This window comes from Nymphaea colorata, chromosome 6 (assembly GCF_008831285.2).
Source record: "Nymphaea colorata isolate Beijing-Zhang1983 chromosome 6, ASM883128v2, whole genome shotgun sequence".
Taxonomy (NCBI): domain Eukaryota; kingdom Viridiplantae; phylum Streptophyta; class Magnoliopsida; order Nymphaeales; family Nymphaeaceae; genus Nymphaea; species Nymphaea colorata.
This window is the reverse complement of record NC_045143.1, coordinates 5,326,899-5,343,895: the sequence shown is the minus strand read 5'-3', so window position 1 is coordinate 5,343,895 and position 16,997 is coordinate 5,326,899. Positions and strand designations below refer to the sequence as shown.

At 38.0% G+C, this 16,997-nt stretch overlaps 2 protein-coding genes across 2 annotated transcripts; both read right to left on the bottom strand.

Annotated features, from left to right (window-relative positions):
* Positions 1-704: 704 nt before the first annotated feature.
* Positions 705-3,031, bottom strand: LOC116255931 (uncharacterized). The gene is made up of 5 exons (XM_031632022.1): positions 2,972-3,031; positions 2,451-2,612; positions 2,263-2,316; positions 1,863-2,027; positions 705-1,085 (listed from the first exon to the last, which is right to left on the bottom strand). The coding sequence occupies exons 1-5, from the start codon at positions 3,029-3,031 to the stop codon at positions 705-707; spliced, it is 822 nt and encodes a 273-aa protein (XP_031487882.1).
* Positions 3,032-8,291: 5,260 nt separating this feature from the next.
* Positions 8,292-13,556, bottom strand: LOC116256716 (probable chlorophyll(ide) b reductase NYC1, chloroplastic). Its single transcript, XM_031633166.2, has 10 exons — positions 12,913-13,556; positions 12,022-12,100; positions 11,790-11,925; positions 11,230-11,304; positions 10,888-11,086; positions 10,359-10,427; positions 9,954-10,093; positions 9,702-9,824; positions 9,337-9,529; positions 8,292-8,930 (listed from the first exon to the last, which is right to left on the bottom strand). The coding sequence occupies exons 1-10, from the start codon at positions 13,405-13,407 to the stop codon at positions 8,745-8,747; spliced, it is 1,695 nt and encodes a 564-aa protein (XP_031489026.1). The 5' UTR covers positions 13,408-13,556; the 3' UTR covers positions 8,292-8,744.
* Positions 13,557-16,997: the final 3,441 nt, after the last annotated feature.

Genomic DNA, 16,997 nt, shown 5'->3' with positions numbered 1-16,997 from the left:
TAAACCTCTTTAAGTCATTGTCAGACTTACGCCAGAAAAAGTGCATGCCAACTAGCATAGTTGTGTGCACACTCTCTACACAGGAAAAAAAGGTGGGTTTAGATATTTTTGAAAATTTTTTATAAAAAATGTATATTTTAGACTTTTAACTTTTTCTCATAACTCCTTTACGTTCTAAAAAAATTTATTTTTTTGTTTAAATTGAGATATTTTAGTCATCCCACACCCTTGTCCACATAACCTGCTTCTCAGTTTTGTCAACTGACATATATAGGTTATATCATATATGCGTCAGCACATCTTTCCTTGAAAAGTTAAAATAACTGCGATACGTAGATTATGTGGATCGACCAGCATGTATAAGCCTTGAAAATTTAGATTAATCTTGGGCTGCGTATGATATGAGATACCAAGGCTTTCAAATCCATTGATTTAAGGTTGAACCCCATCCCACTTTCTTTTTTCCAACCTTAAACCTATGGTTTTTTGTATATAGCATCAATTTGAGATTCCGGATTTGATTAAACCGGGAATCTTTGATATCAAACAGAGTAAATGTCAAACGGTGTTGTGCATCAAAGAAGTTATTGTCCCTTAACACATAATCTCATTCAAATGATAGATCTCGCAAGTCAGTACAGAGGAAAATAACAAAGGAAGGTTATATATTGAGGAAAGGAAGGATGGTTGGGTTGCAAAGTAGATCAAGGACAAAGGAAGGCATCATAACCAGGTCCACCGAAAGTGATCATACGTCCCATGGGTGTTCTCCCCCAGTCATTGATATCATAGCAGAAAGGGTCGGTGGCGAAAACAATAAGAGGGTAAGCGGCGTCGGAGGGGTTGAGGTCACGGTCATACACCTCCATGTATCTGATGTAAGCAGCCTTTCCCAACCCTTCCCTTCCAAAATGGCCGTTCCCCATCTGCGTGCTGGTGTGCCTTCCGTTGGTGCGCTTGTTAAAAATCTCTCCTCCCCATTGAATCTCGTCCGCCAAGTCGAAATCCGGATGGTAATTTGTTCTTAGCCAAAATCCCACCGTTTCACCATTGAGTGAAAGTTTCCAGTTCCCAGTCTCAAGATCCTGTTTTTTGCTAATTAAAATATGTTAGCTATACTTTATTATTGCATATAAGGAACTCAACGCCTCCTGTTAGGAAGGAGGACTCGGGACAACAAGGGGGTGTTTTGATGTGGTCAGAATTGTGAAATTTTAAAATTAAAATTTTCATTTTTGATGAAATAAGAATTGTGCTTTGTCAAAGGGAGGATTTCGATTCTGGAATTATAAGTTCATTCTTGACTCAAAATTCCATAATTGTGATTGTATCATGGGGGTAGAATTATGATTATAAAATTTTAAGATATTTTTCATCTCTTTTTAGTGCATATGTCATGGTGGTTTTAATTCATCAATTTTAGAACTTTAATTCATTTTTTGTCAAACACATTATTTTCAATTCTAGAATCAAAATTTGCTACTATCAAACACAAAGAGAAAACTGGAATTGAAATTTTCATTCTTATTCTCGTTTAAGGTAGATTTCTGTTTCTAAAATTTTAATTTTAAAACCAAGATTCAAGATTCTCCAATGCTTCCAAAAGAAGAAATGAGGAAGAGAAAAAAAAAAAGACATAACGCTTTCATTTATTTATTTATTATTATTATTTTATTTTTTTGGCAAACCACTTGGTCTATTTAAAAATGTTCGATTCACTAGCTCATGAACTTTGTCAGGGTTAGGGATGCATTGAAAATCGTCCATGTTATGTAGCTCAGTCCACTTAAAATACACTAAACACAATAGACAAATTTTCACTGTAGAAAACGGGCCGGGGAAGGAAGAAGAAGATTGTTTACCTTCTTTATCTCGAGCTGAATTTCGATTTGCTGCCCATCATAATCGGAGGTAGGCGTGATCGCACCACCAGGGACAAATCTCTCGCTCACTTGAGTGAAGACTATATTATTTTGTTCCGGATTTCTTAGATGGACATTATAAAGCCGCGATGCGTAATTATCTGGCTGTTGCATCAAACAAGTATAGTGATTGTTAGCATTCACTTTACATCTCCCCAGAATTATGACATTTCTTTGTGTCGTATTGCTAGCAATCTATTATTTTTCAATCTATTAAGAACAAATACCGCCATAAGCATGCAATCTATTTGACTAATCAACCGTAGCAACAACACATCCTTTCAATTCACAACATTTCTAACGCTCATGGCACAATAGAGATCGATGGGCGAACGATTACCGTAGTGAAGCAAAAAAACCGCACACTGTTGTCTCCAAACAGATCAGCATACACCTTCACCATTAACAAGAAGCAAGAAGGTTAAGTAAACAATGGAATGGAAGCAAAGTATACGACGAAACAACTTCTATGGTAGAAGAAAGCGATTCATGTTTTTCTTGATAAGTGTGGATAAAACTGGAACTGACCATCCAACCGGCTTCCAACGTTGCAACGTTGCCATCATCATACTTCCGTGTAACCCATAGTTGTGATATGCTCGCCTCTGTTGTGCTCTCGACAAGTGGCTTCCAAACATTAAAACTCCCTTTGGCTCCTCCATATCTTCCTGAGAGTTCAACTATCGAGTGCTATATGCACGTGAAAAAAAAAAACACTTACTTTCTCATAGCTTTGTTTTAAAGAGGTATAGCGTAGTTGGTCAGGTTGATGGGCTGGTGAGAGTTCAGTCAGTGACATGTACAATATTCAAGTTGAATGGTTTACAATAATATGCACCACCGAGGTACCGAAACAACCCTAAGCCCTATCAGTGTGGTCTCCTTTCGAAAACTGCCACTATAGCTTTGTCCATCCTTGAACAAGCTGTAAACTGTGTTAAATGCCCAAACTCATGCAAGCAAAATTTTGCAGCCAAACAACACGTACTAAATCACTAAAAACAGAAGAGAACAGCAGGAAGAAATTGCGCTAAAAGTTCATCTCAAACCTCATGCTTATTTGGATCGTCGAAGCCGCCATCGTCTTCGTCACCGTGATGACCATCCATTAGCAGCTTTGTGGAGTTGGATCTCATATGAAAAAACTTGGCGCGTGACCTTGCAAAATTATCAATAGCACTGTAGTTGAGGGGCCCTGACTTTGTTGCTTTGAGAAACGGAACTGATCCTGGTGGGCAACTCTTTTCTTTTAATCCAATTCCGCTAATGTTGTCACTTAGTGATCCATGAGATTCAATTTCTGTTGTTGTTGTTGTTGTTTCTCGATGTGGTAATCTTGCTCTTGATTGCTGCTACATTCAGCAACATACAAGTTCTTAGTCATTTTTTCCTCCACATATAATGCCTTGACTTTTAAACTGCTAATCATTTGTTGATGTGCACTCAAACTTTATTGACGCATGAACTACAATGAGTGAGTAAAGAAAACTTTCACTGACGTTTAGAGAAGTGCTGTAAATGTTGAATTTGCCGACAGCTGATCTGGAAACGTCAATGGGGACTGAGCCTGGGCATCAGGCTGGCTCTGAAAACCCAAGCCTAAGCCAGGCCCGATTAAATTTAAAAATATACTTTTAAATTTTATATATATATATATATATATATATATATATATATATATCATAATAAAAGATTATAAATACATATAAAACTCATTATCGAACCGACCCGAGCTGGCCTGATAAATTATCGAGCTAACCTAGATTCATTTTTTCTGAGCTTGAGCCGAGTACCGGTACCTGCCGGCGGCCTGGCCCCATGCCCATTACGATCCAGCTTTCAGGGATGTTTCTGGTGCAACGTTGAGGAAGACTTTTACCATGTTTAAGCGGACGTCAACCAAGGTGTTGGTGAAAACTCTTACTGTTAGCCTTCAAACAAATGTACATCAATACTGATGCTTCCTTTACGTGACTAAAACACTTTTGGGAGTTACAAACCCTCTTTCCTCAAGTATCAATAAAAAAAGACCTTTATTGAAGTGCGTTGTTCGTTACTAAAGACTTTTGTGACACTGACAATTTCTTGAAAAAGTTAAAAACTTTTACTGACATCACCTATAACGGAGCTAGAATTGGTTTCACCGTTGTTACATGGCCATATTTTTCTCACGCCACTAAACCTTCTACGTTTTGTTGTGTGGCCAAATGGGCTCGATTTTGTTACACAGCTAAAAATAGAATTTTCTTTGTAGGGTCATGTTTATGTAAATCAAGGATGTACCACCGTATCCGTAATTTCTTTCTCTAAAACCACGTTCGGATACTGTGGGATTAGGATATTGACAAACACATTCAATTAAACAAGGAAATATTGGAACAAAGTGATTACATTATTTTTTGTCATATGTTACAAAACTTAGCATATATTCCCTTTTTTTTAACTAAAAAAAGGGGGAAAAGAAGAAAAAACAAAGAAAATTCACCTCATATTTGCACAACTTTCTCACGTGAGGGTTCCTCATGGCAGGCTGGCTGCAAAAATCTACGCAGTCAACCACATCTCCATTTTCGAGCTGAAAATCAACAAGAGATATCATTATCATATGTAATTCTTTCATCTTTGAAACAGAATTAAGCACATCCACAGCATGAAGACATGCATTAACTTATACTACAATGGTTATCGAACAATCTTTGCATTTCAGAAGCAACTGAGAGCCAGAATTTTTTTTTTCATTTGGGGGCTGAATAGCATTTTCAAAAATTGTAATCGACCCAAATTTAAACAATATTCTTCAGAATTCTTACATAGACCAAATTAAAAGTTTTCAAAAACATAAATACAATTTCATCTCCCAATATGTGAGGGGGGCCATCAGGCCGCCGCGCTTCCCTCCACCCCTACTTCAAGCAAGCCACATGAGCGCAGCTAGTTGATCGTCTACATATCATGCTTGTACTAACTGTGAAATCTAAAATACAAAATTTGAAGCTTTAAGAGACGAAAAACTAAAACCTCTAAAGCTGGCTCGAACTAGTTGAGATCAGTGATCTCAATATTCGATCAAATGATAATATTCCTATCACATTACAAGGGCAGCATGGACTGAATGTCAAGCAAAAAATGAAATCGAGGGTACAGACCACGAGAGTTTTGACTGGGGGCTCCTCCGGATAATATCGCTCTCGAACGCGTCTGCTCCCTTCACACGGCAAGCCAAGACTGATCAAAACGACGACAGCACATGCAAAGAGAGATGCATAGAAAGCTTTGGAACACATGGTGGGGGCTTCAAGAAGCCTTGTACAATGCAAGGTGAAACTGAAAGAAACCGGCCTTATGAAGAGCAAGTTTTGCATTATCTACATAAGGAATCCATATATATCTTGCCCATTGAATTTTAATTAAAATTTAATAAATATACATTTATTAATGCATACATATATATAAATAGCCAACCAAAATTAGCCTCTTGTTTTAGATCATGTGTGTGGTGATGCAGATATTGGAGGGAAGATGATGGTTTGGGTAAGAATAAACTAGAAAGATTCATACTATATAATATGGGGAAAAAATCCTCTCGTAACAATAATTCAACTTTATTGACTTGAAAACAATGGCACCCACCAGAATCTAATATATTAATACGCAGTACCAGAAACTCTTGAATATCTCTGGCAACCTCTCCTTTTTTAGGAAAAACATTTACTAAGATTCTAGCATCTCTCAAATTTATCTCTATTGCATTCCTATAAGGAAATAGATAGATTTGTTGAGGGGGCATCATTGACCTTGCCTTTTGTATTAATGTTCTTGAATTGCTCATACCGATACCCTTATTTTTATCTATTTTTAGTAGGGATGTCAATATATCTGATTCTTGAATCAGATACTAACTTTCAAAAAAAAAAACTGATTTGGATTTAAGAAATGATATTTGATGGGATTCAGATTCAAATATATATAAACATCTAGTTGGATTTAGTTTTAAATAAATACCTTATACACAATGCTGTTATGGTTTTGGCTGGATTCAGTCCAAAATTGGGATTTGGATTCAGATGTGAATATAAAAATCGAATTCAAATAGGATTTGAATTGTGAAAACGGATTTCAGATTCAGATTCAGATATGAGATATGACTTTTCTTCTTGGATGGTTCTAAGCAGAAAGTTGTGAAAGACTTTTTGCTAGTGTGAAGGTACTCTGATCATGATTTCTATAAATTTTGCTGGTCCTTGATCATGCCGCCGTAAATTTTGTTGTTTCTTCTTTCCCGTTGTATAAAACAATATTTAGTTTCAGTTAATGATCGGGGGCCTAACACCCAGCACTGATCTCCGGCGACTGATTCAGCTCCATATCAGCAGGTGAAAAGCCGGTCTACGACGACCTTCCGGAGATTTGATGTTGAAAACCTAGCAGAGGGCATCTCTCTCTCCCGTGTAAACTACATGTCATCCGTGGAGCATGAACTGGAAAACTTCAGAACTTGATTGTTGTAGTCAAATAATTGTACAAATAAGTGAATGATAGTTTTAGGTGTTTATGATAAGAGAAAAATGAAATATGCGTGATTCTCTGCATTTCCCCTTGTATAGAACTATTGTGTCATACCAAACCATTCAAATATACACACTCTACCCATCATTAGAAAGAAAAAGAATGCAGGTAGGTGTACTTGCACATGCATATTTTTACTATTGTTGTCGCTTTCCTACTTGCTCTGGCATATCTGGCTTTTTACAACTTGGTGGGCAGTGTGGTGCAATGTTGTTAAGGGCGTTGATGCGATGCGATGAGTTGAACCTGTGAGGCGAAGTGATGCATTGCGCAATGTAGCGATGTGATGCGTAAGTATCATATGTTCAAAATTTTAAAATATATAATATTGTTAAAAATACAAAAAAAAAGAGTAAAAATGATTCAAAAAATTAAATTATATGAAAATTACTACTTTATGTATATTGTTCTATAAATTAAAACTAATTATAGAGGTATAGTCTCCAACATGAAAAACCTAAAATCAAAGAGATAAAAGAACATATTTCTTCAAAGTACAATAGAATTTTATGAAAATTTAAAAACGAATATGCTTGCACAAAAGAAAGAAAATCTTGACAGTTGACTCTCAATTCATAAGTTTACAAAATTGAGAAATAAAAGAGTTTAACATATAAAAACTTGCAGGTGAATAATAGCAAATGAAATCAAGTCGACAAGTCTTCTTCTTTAAAATATATTTTGAAAAACGTAATATCAAATTTCAATGTCTAATACAATGTAGATAAACCGGAAAGCATGTAGCATCTTGAAGAACTAGCAAGAATGACTACCGATCAATCTGCAATTGTTGTTGATAATGATCAACTATTCAACCAAAAGAGAGAATGAGAGAAATATATGAGAGATAGATGGAAGTATTCACAAAAATTGGACCAAACCTTTACCAAGAACATGCAAGAATTGCATAGCAAGGATGCGTTAATGCCAGTACCAGATGAATAGAAAATAGAGAACTCCTTTTGCATGTTCAAAGTTGATATATTGGGTTAGGAAGTCTTTTCTTTTGTAAGTTCGAATCTATTTTTATACCAAGTCTATTTTTATACGAAGTTGGGTAAACGCAGGCATCGCCCGGCGTATTTGAAGTGCCGGGATTGAACATTGGTATGCCAGCATTCTTCGATGGTCTTTGTGGTGGATCCTTGGCTCATTGCCGCTCTCATTTAGTGTGATACTGTTTTTTTGGCTAGGGTCTTCACCTACCTGGGTTTCCCCTCTGCCTGACTTATTTTTCCCTTTTATGCACCTTGCCCTCTTATTATTAGGATCGGACATTCTTTTTTCACCGGTTAATAGATATGTTTATGCTCTGTCTCGCATACATAGCTAAATTTTGTGCAAGTTACCAAACAGGTTGAATTGATATTAACAAGTCCTTCCAATCTTTTTTTTTCGTTCGATCAAGTTGACACCCCGAGCTCGTCACCTTGCCAAACCGGCTACCCAACCAACTACAGCCACCCCTTTTACCTTCTGACCGCGGCAGATGAGGATCTTTTTTGTCATTTTTCCTTTCTCTTGGGTTCTTTCTCTCTACGCGAAGCAGACTGGGATTAAGACTCTGATGGACCGAGCCTAACGACAACTTCTGCAGCCTTAGAAATGGACTTTTAGATCCTTTGTTGCGTCAAAGTTCCTCGATAGCTCACTACAACTTGGGATGGTGGGTCGGAAGAGAACAAGGGCGCACTTCAATTACTCAAGCAAAGGACAAGAATTTCTTGGCTCCAGGTCTCGCATTGGATAAGAATGAACAGAAAAGCTGACAAGATAACGACAAGTATACATAAAAGCAGTTGGTAGGAGATGAAAGCTGGTATATTCCATTCTATGACTTGTAGTTCCTTTGACAGTTTTCAGTTACATATGCAGGTAATGACTATTCTCCACAAAGTGGCGCAGAGTTTCATCTTCTAGACCAAATTTCATGTATGGATAAAGTAACTTGGACCAAATGGATCAAGAATCGATTTTGAATTAGAATTACTAATGACCAGAAATCACATTAACAGACCTATGCTAGTGGAGAGATCCTGTTATGATAATAAGAAGGATGACTCCACTTAGATTCAACATACTTGCTTTCCTCCTTCCTTCCCTCTGGCTGTGTAACGTTGAATATACCATGACTTATCATTTCAACTCTTCATTTTCATTGCTTGCAAGACAGAACATTGCTTCTACAGAATCTACACTTGGTAGTTGGTAGCGGGCTGCTAGTATGTTGCTTTGCTTGAACTCCTGCGTACAATATCATGTGCCTGGCATTGTTCCTGATGAACTGGAGAGGATTATAAAAGCACAAACCACAGAAAGTGAGAAGACAGAAACCCAAGTGTTCTCAGTGTACATCTCCATGGCATCGGTGAATGAAAACTGAGCGCGGCTCTCAGCCCAGTTTCGCAGCCGATCTGCTTCTGCTGCATATAATGCTCTTCCCTGAAAGACACATTCTTCAGCATCAACCAATGCCACCACATATTAAAATCTCGATACCAAATCCTAAATGTGGTTAAATATTAACATATTAAACATGAAACAATATATAACTCTTTATCATACACCGCTAATTCCTAAAATTGATGATTGCATGGCACCAGGGCAACAAAATAAACAACAGTTTATTTTGCAGATAGATCAACCAAATCAACCAGCTAATGAAAAAAGACTTGTATAGTCTAATAACTGATCCACACCTCATTGGGTTAGAAGTTAGAACTTAGAACTACAGGGGAAAGCAGATGATTATGTACGGCAAGGGAGAAAACCACCACAGGAAAGGCAACTCTGTGTTTCAGCACTTTATGTTCAAAGCTAATCGGTTTTGGACAACGTTATAATTTACCTCATCATCAAACCAACGACCTTGCCGAAGCCATACAGTCACTAATGCAAGCAGAATCCGAGGGGGAGTCAAATAGTTAACTGCTTTTCCAGTTCCCCTTACAACCCGCATTCTTGGAACCAGTGTCCTTGCAACAGTTTCTGGTAGCTCACATATAATATTGAACATTTGTTTATTTTGAAGGCTTGATCCACTGTAAATAACAAATGACCCCATCAGAAAGCAAGATCAAACATTTAAAGGACCAACAATACATTTTTATAAGATGAAAGATCAAGTGGCCTAATGAAATATGCATTTGTCCTCCAAATTGAAGACAACATAGAAAAATCTGATTTTGCTGGGAAGAAATTTGGTCTCACTACCTCAATAGCAAATCTGTCAAGACCATGCCTGGGGATGCCGTGTGCACTCCCACCTTTGACCTCTTGCACTCCTTCAAAAGAGATGCTTGGAGCTGCCTTAAACCACATTTGGTCGACCCATAGCTGCAGAAGATGAATACTTTCAAAACAAAAGTGAAGAATATACAAATCTCAAATTTTTAGAAAGAAATGACATCTAGTTGCCAAGCATGAAGATATGGCAGGACAACACCGGAGAAGAGTAAAACTCACACAGCTGTTAATGGGGTGCTTGATCCTCCTGACCCTGCACCATCCATGTTAAATATGTGACCTCCCTTTTCCTGGGCTCCCATGATACGTATTGCTTCACGAGTGCATATTAGAGAACCAACCAGATTTGTTGAGACAATCTAGTGAAAGGAGCCCAGTTATAGATGTACATATCAGTAATCATTAAGGAACATTGCTTAAGAACAGATATTATACAACAGTGTCCAAATGTCATAGCACACTAGTACCAACTGAAGCAGTTTTTTTCCAGCATAACATTATTTTCCACAATCCAGGCAAGGGAGTCTCCAAAAGATAATGCAGAAACAAATTTAAAGCCAGGAGGCCATGAAAGTGGAGAAAGCTGACAGCTACTAGATAAATAAATGAAAGCCAATTGTTCACCTGGTTAATTTCTTCATCTGTAAATTGAAGAAGTGGTCGAAACCCTTTATTAATTCCTGCGTTGTTAATCTGCCAAAATTTGAAACTATTAGTACTTAATAGGGCATACGTGAGTTGTGGAGTAATATAATTGCAGATAATGAAAAAGGTACATTAGAGAGGTGCAAACTTTTTCATCTGGATGCACATGCAAAAATGAGTCAAAATAAAATGTAGTTGCAAACAAAATATCAGTTATGAATGAAGTGACAAGCAGACAATCTGTACCATCAGCTAAACAGAAATTAGCAAAAAGAGCAGAAGAAAATATTCAAGAATTTGGGATGCATGCATGAAGACAGCAGGATAATTATATTACTAACAGCAAAAACTAACGATTGTATTTCTCTAGCATGGTTTAAGGATGGCACTAGAGAGCTAAGCAAATCAGGAGAACTAAATAGTTCAATGATGCGAACAGTCGCAACTCCAGGCATAAATGAGAATACATAAAGAGCAAATACCTGAAACCTAGGAAAGAAAAACTTACCCATATATTAATAGGACCAAATTCATTTGTCGCAAAAGAGGCCAGCCTTTTCACGTCCTCAACCTTGCAGACATCACATGCAATACCAATCACTTTTGCCCTCATCAAAATCTTCCGACGGGCATCAGTTCGTGCTGCATTTATCCCATCCAGTAAATTTTCTTCCAGTTCCCTCACAGTTGCCTCAACTGACTCTGGGCTGCCTTAAGAAATCCAGGTTGCAAGAGCCATGCAAAAAAGTAGGTGAAAAGAACCCATCAGAAATTGTCCGAAGGAAATAAGAACCCATTCACACTGAACCAATAAGTTACAGAAGACGATTCTCAAAAAAATGAACAGCACCTGCGAGAGGCAACAACAACTTGATCTCCAGAAAGAAGAAATTCCCGTGCAAGTGCTTTCCCAAGCCCTCTTGTGCTGCCATAGCAAGTATATGACAATAATAAATATAAGAAATGAGAAGAGTACATATTTTGTACTCATTTATGTAGCGACATGATTACCAACAAGAGCATGTTTTATTTCATCTCAATAAGTGACTTGACAATCTTGTATTAGCATATCAGCCGTATCCAACAACTTCACACATAATTCGGAAAAGAGAACTGCTAAAAGGCTGTGCCTCTATGAAACACATGAGATGGTTTGCCTTGGTTATACTTATAGGCTAGATATTATGATTTTTTTAGCATCTATATACTAGATAATAGCTGCTCATTTAAATATATTTTAGAAACAACGGAAGACTGCTCAGACATTTGCAATGTTACCGTTCCCATGAAACCCATTATGCCCATAACTTATCACTATGTTTGCACAGAAGACGGGAGCATAGAAAGTCAATGGCTTCAACAGCTAGTTTTTATTTGTAAGCATCATAGAGTAGAATCATATTATAGTACCTTCCTGTTATGACAACAGTCCTTGGACCGGCTTTGCTATGTTCTTCTAAAACCATGTTTGCACCAACCATCGTCCCTATGATTATTCCACCGAGCCAGCTATACCAAATCAAGGTGTTCATCTCACTGTTCCCACCTTTTGTAATTCAGACGAAATGGATCAAGCGTTAAGTACAGCCAAATAAGCGCTTTAAAAGGAAAGAGAAACCGAGGGAAAAGAAAGCTTAAAAACCTGAAAGCTGAAAACCAATTGCGAGAATCACCCCCGTACTCATCAACGTAACAAAATACCTGCCGAGATGACCTACAAACTGCCAAATTTTGGAAATGGAAAAAAAAAAAAGGTTAGTTTCTACATGAAGAAAAAATATTCCTTTCTCAATAAAATACAAACTGTCAAACCAAAAAGTTCGCCAAGAACTTATTTACTTGAAAAAAGATAAACCACATCATTTGATAGATGATTTGCCGAATTGCAGACGGATATGGGTTTCCAATTTCCTAAAACCTTTAGTTGGAAGGTTTAAGCATATGTCATATTTCTTGTTCATATAACGGTAGTCGCACTTCTAGTAACTTGTCCTGTTCATATATCAGGAATGAGGATGGGTAAAGTAGCTACAATTCCGGCATCAGGAGATCCCAAGCTAAGGGGATGTTACGTTCAAATTCCATCTGTCAATTTAGCTACAACTGAGAAAAATAAAGGAATAACAGAAAGGGAATAAGTATGTTTCGACAGGTATTCTAGCGAATAAAAGATCTGCCGCATGCGCAGGACTTCATTAATTTGACCAACTTCTAACATCCTTTAATTGAAGGGGAAACTTTGAGAAACCAGTTACACAGATCTCTTTTTTAGAAACATTTACAAAATTTTGAGGTGGAGAGACATGGTAAAGCAAGTGCTATCCTGTCCCTCAATTGATCATGAAGGCACAAGATGGTATAGAGATGTCTAAGAAATTATGCGGTGTCAATGGCTTAGCATATCCCTTCTTTTTGAGAAATTTTGAACACGGTGACAACTTTATCAGTTTAGATAAGGATTTTTTTTTTTAACGATTAAGTTACTCAATGGCCACAGTCAGACCTAGGAGGACGCATACAAAAGATTGCTCACCGAAAAGAAACTATCTTCAGCTTTCATCAACAGCTTCCTAAATTTGCGTTCTTCAGCGGATGTTGATGCAGACACTGTGTGAAGAGCCAACGAGGAAGACGACCATCTTCCTCGAAGAAAATCCTTGAGAAGATACAGAAACTTGTTCCTCCCTTTGGTGGAAACAAGCTCGCTTTCAATTCCAAAACCACCATCTCCACTACTTTCCTCTTCATTGCCATTGCCGTCAGAAGTCTCACCACTTTCACCACTGCAATCGGGGGAAGGTCTTCTCACGCACAAGATTTTGAGCCCCCTCTGATGCCGACGACCGTCGTTGTGCTTCCCACCAGAAAAATGGGAGTACTGAGAAGGAGGAGAAGAGAAGCAAAGGGCGTTGAACCTGAGGGCCAATTGAGGTAAAATCCTCCCCTGGGGAGGATGCGGAGATGGGGAGTACTCTCGGCAGCACCAACAGCTCTGTGAAGAGAACTGGATATTGGTAAGGGCAGCCATGCCCAGTTCTCTCCCTCTCTCTCCCTTGGTTGTTGCTTGTTGAGGGGAAGAGGGCAGGCGGGGAACGTGGTAAGATCTTTGGGAGGGGAAAGAGTGGAAGCCACAAGGAGGAAGAGAGCCTAATCGCCACGCCACGTGGTTGCCACATACAGACCATCGACTCTTTATTGATTTTCTCGTTTTTTGCCGACATTTTTCTGCTCCCCTGTCTCTTTCATGCTCTCCTCCATCTTCGGGGTACGACGATAATGGAAGAATAAAGAAAAATATCTCTCGTACGCACCGTCGAGTTACAGATGCGTACGAGCAACGTATAGCAACTGCAGGACGCACCCTTTTTAGTTTTTCCTCTTTTCCTGGTCTCTGGATCAGCAGAGGGTCCACCCTTTCGTGAGCCATTCTTTACAAACTTTGTAGTGTTCGTTTCTTGCACATATCATAGTTGGAGATTTGAATCTTCTTTTGTTTGTTTGGGCATTATCCATAGTTGGATGTAGTTCAGAGCACAGGTATGACGGCATAAAATCCACTATTGGGTTCAAAAAAGCATAAGCCTCAGGCAATTTTGTGATTCAAAAATCACTCGGCTGAAGGGCAGAATTAAGACAAACATTTTTGCAATTGAATGCAATTTTTGCTCAAGAAAGTTCGTGTTTTTCATGCCAAATTCCTGTTGACCCTGCCGTTGATGAGCACTCATCCTTGTTTCGGTATCCTTCGGCTTGATCTAACTTAGTGATGCATGTTCTAGCGGCATTAAAAATCTTATTTGAATAGAAGAGTATTTAATCCTACTATTATTGTCTAGAAAAGAGTCAAGTTTGCATTCAACCCCTTTCCTGAGCTATTCTTTATAGTATTCATTTCTTGCACATATCATAGTTGGATATTTGAATCTTCTTTTGTTTGTTTGGGCATTATCCATACTTGGATGTAGTTGAGAAACATTTTTGCAATTGGATGCAATTTTTTCTCGAAGTTCTTTTTTTTCATGCTAAATTCCTGTTGACCCTGCCAATGATGAGCACCCATCATTGTTCCGGTATACGTAGGTTGGATCTAACTTAGTGACGCATGCTCTAGTGGCATTAGAAATCTTGGGTGTGTAAGAGGAGTATTTAATCCTACTACTATTGTTTAAAAAAGAGTCAAAGTTTTCATTCAACCCCTTTCCTGAGCCATTTTGTATGAAACTTTGTAGTGTTCTTTTCTTGCACGTATGACAGTTGGAGATTTGAATCTTCTTTTGTTTGTTTGGGCATTATCCATAGTTAGATGTAGTTGACAAACATTTTTGCAAGGGAAGTTCATGTTTTTCATGCCAAATTCCTATTGACCCTGTCGTTGATGAGAACCCATCCTTGTTCCAGTATCCTTAGGCTTGATCTAACTTAGTGACCCACGCTCTAGTCACATTAGAAATCTTGGGTAAGAGCAGTATTTAATCTTACTACTATTGTCTAGAAAAGAGTTGAAGCTTTCATTCAACCTTTTGCTTATTTAAGGTATGTGATCTGATTTCAACTTACACATCCGTGTCCTCTTTTTACAACACAAGATAATTGATGTTTTGGGAATTTAAAATAAGAACTAGTGGCCTACTAATCCTTTACCCAACCATTGCACCAATGCCCACAAAAACAATAGAGTTAGAAATAAAAAACCAGAGCTCCAACTCGACGAGCTACTCTATGTTCTTTCTTTGAGACTTTTTATAATTATTTTTTGAATTGTTTATCTATAGATACTTTTTGAAAAATATTCTCATACTACTATCAAATAAATGAAATTATAAAACTCAAGGGGCTGAACTAACATGATGGTGGAATTTAGCACATTCAAGATGCGGCAGGGGGATCGGCTTCATGTCCAGTTTATGAATGCACCGGCATGCAACAAGATTCAAGATCCTGCATCAGTTATACGGAAGACAAAGCAATCTCCAAATTTCTGCTCAACAATGGCAGTGACTGAAGAAAATTAATATGACGAATACCTTCTCAAGAAGATGGTTACTTATAGACCGTTGTATTTTTCAAGTAGCAGACCGTTCATAGGGCAACAAGTTAATAAAGCCACCAGAAACTTCAATGGTGCCCAATCTTAGGAAAAACAAATTTCCTCTACTTGTGCTAACTCTAGTGAGATACGGATGCCTAACTTCTGATGCAAACTGCTGGCTGGGACATTAGGGCTCCCACAACCTGTTAATAACAAAAAATGAAGATTAGTGGGGTTCAATATGTACACGGAAATAAAACAAAAAATCCTCAGCAGTGTGAAGACTCCTAAAAAACAAAGATCAGAGTGTTGGGAGATGATCCCATTGAACTGGTGAGTCAAAAATATCAGCAAAATTGAGAAAACCAATGGTCTCTTTTGCAGGATTACAGTTGAGAATCATCACAGATCTGCTTTTTGTGACAAAATGACAAAAAACCTCAACCTTCCACATTCATTTGATTGCATGCTTATGTTTTCTTCAACGTTAACTCGCCACGACCTGAGACCCAAAACTAGCCTAACTTTGCGTTGAACCTGTCTAACCATATATAACAGCTCCCCTGCTATCTCTATCTTCTGTAAAACACCCTCCTTCGTTCTTAAACTGTAGGCAACTTTCATCTTCCAAAATAATTGACTGCAGCACGATTTCAGAATGACCATAGGATGACCAATCGAGACCATGGTAGAACTTCCACCTTGCAGCTCATCGGCAATTGTGTGTTTTCAGCAACGTTTCTTAAGTCTTCCCATAGTTTAATAACCATACATGAAAAAGATTTGTTCTTCCAATCATGAACTATAGAGTTGGTAACCTTCCAGATATGCCATGTGATCATAGGGAAAGTCATTCTCCAAGCTCTTAGTAACCATTTAGTTTTAAATTTTCTGCGCCCCCACCACTCCCAGGTTTTAAAATCGTGCCCATCAGCCTCAAGTTCATATCAAACCTGCTATCAATAGATCATAAATCTTCATAGCCTCTTTACATAACAATTTAGCAAGAGACGTTCTTGAGTTTCAGCCCGCTGTTTACAAAGGGCACATCTGCTTGGTAAATTGATACCAAACGCCTACAACCTATCTAGAGAAAGTAATTTATTCATACTATCCAAGAAAAAGCACCATTTTTCCCATTGAAGAGCATCTGACTTCCAAATTCTATATCTCCAAACATCAGTGTCTCCTTTTATCTCTTAGTTTATCATAAATTTCTTTGGGAACAGTCGCTTCACCAGGTTAACAGGTCATCTCTTTCAACTAATGTATTCATGCATGTGACTGTGTTTCTGGAGGCCATATAGTGTGACACTTGATGTAACACTTCAGAAGTTAGTTTAGTCATGTATCGAAGATTGTGAGAGATATTCAAGGTCTTATAAAGGGAGGTCATTAATTATATGATGGTTTTGGTTCCTAGTTTTTTTGAGATTGAAACCGAAACTGCTAGGTGGCGGGTTGGGATCCGTTGAACCAAGGGCCCGAGCCCAGGAATGGGTCGGGTTGTTATAGTGGTATCAGAACAGTTTGAAGAAAGATATATTGGATGATGTACTTTGGGTTCAACACTTATTTTGGAAAAAAGT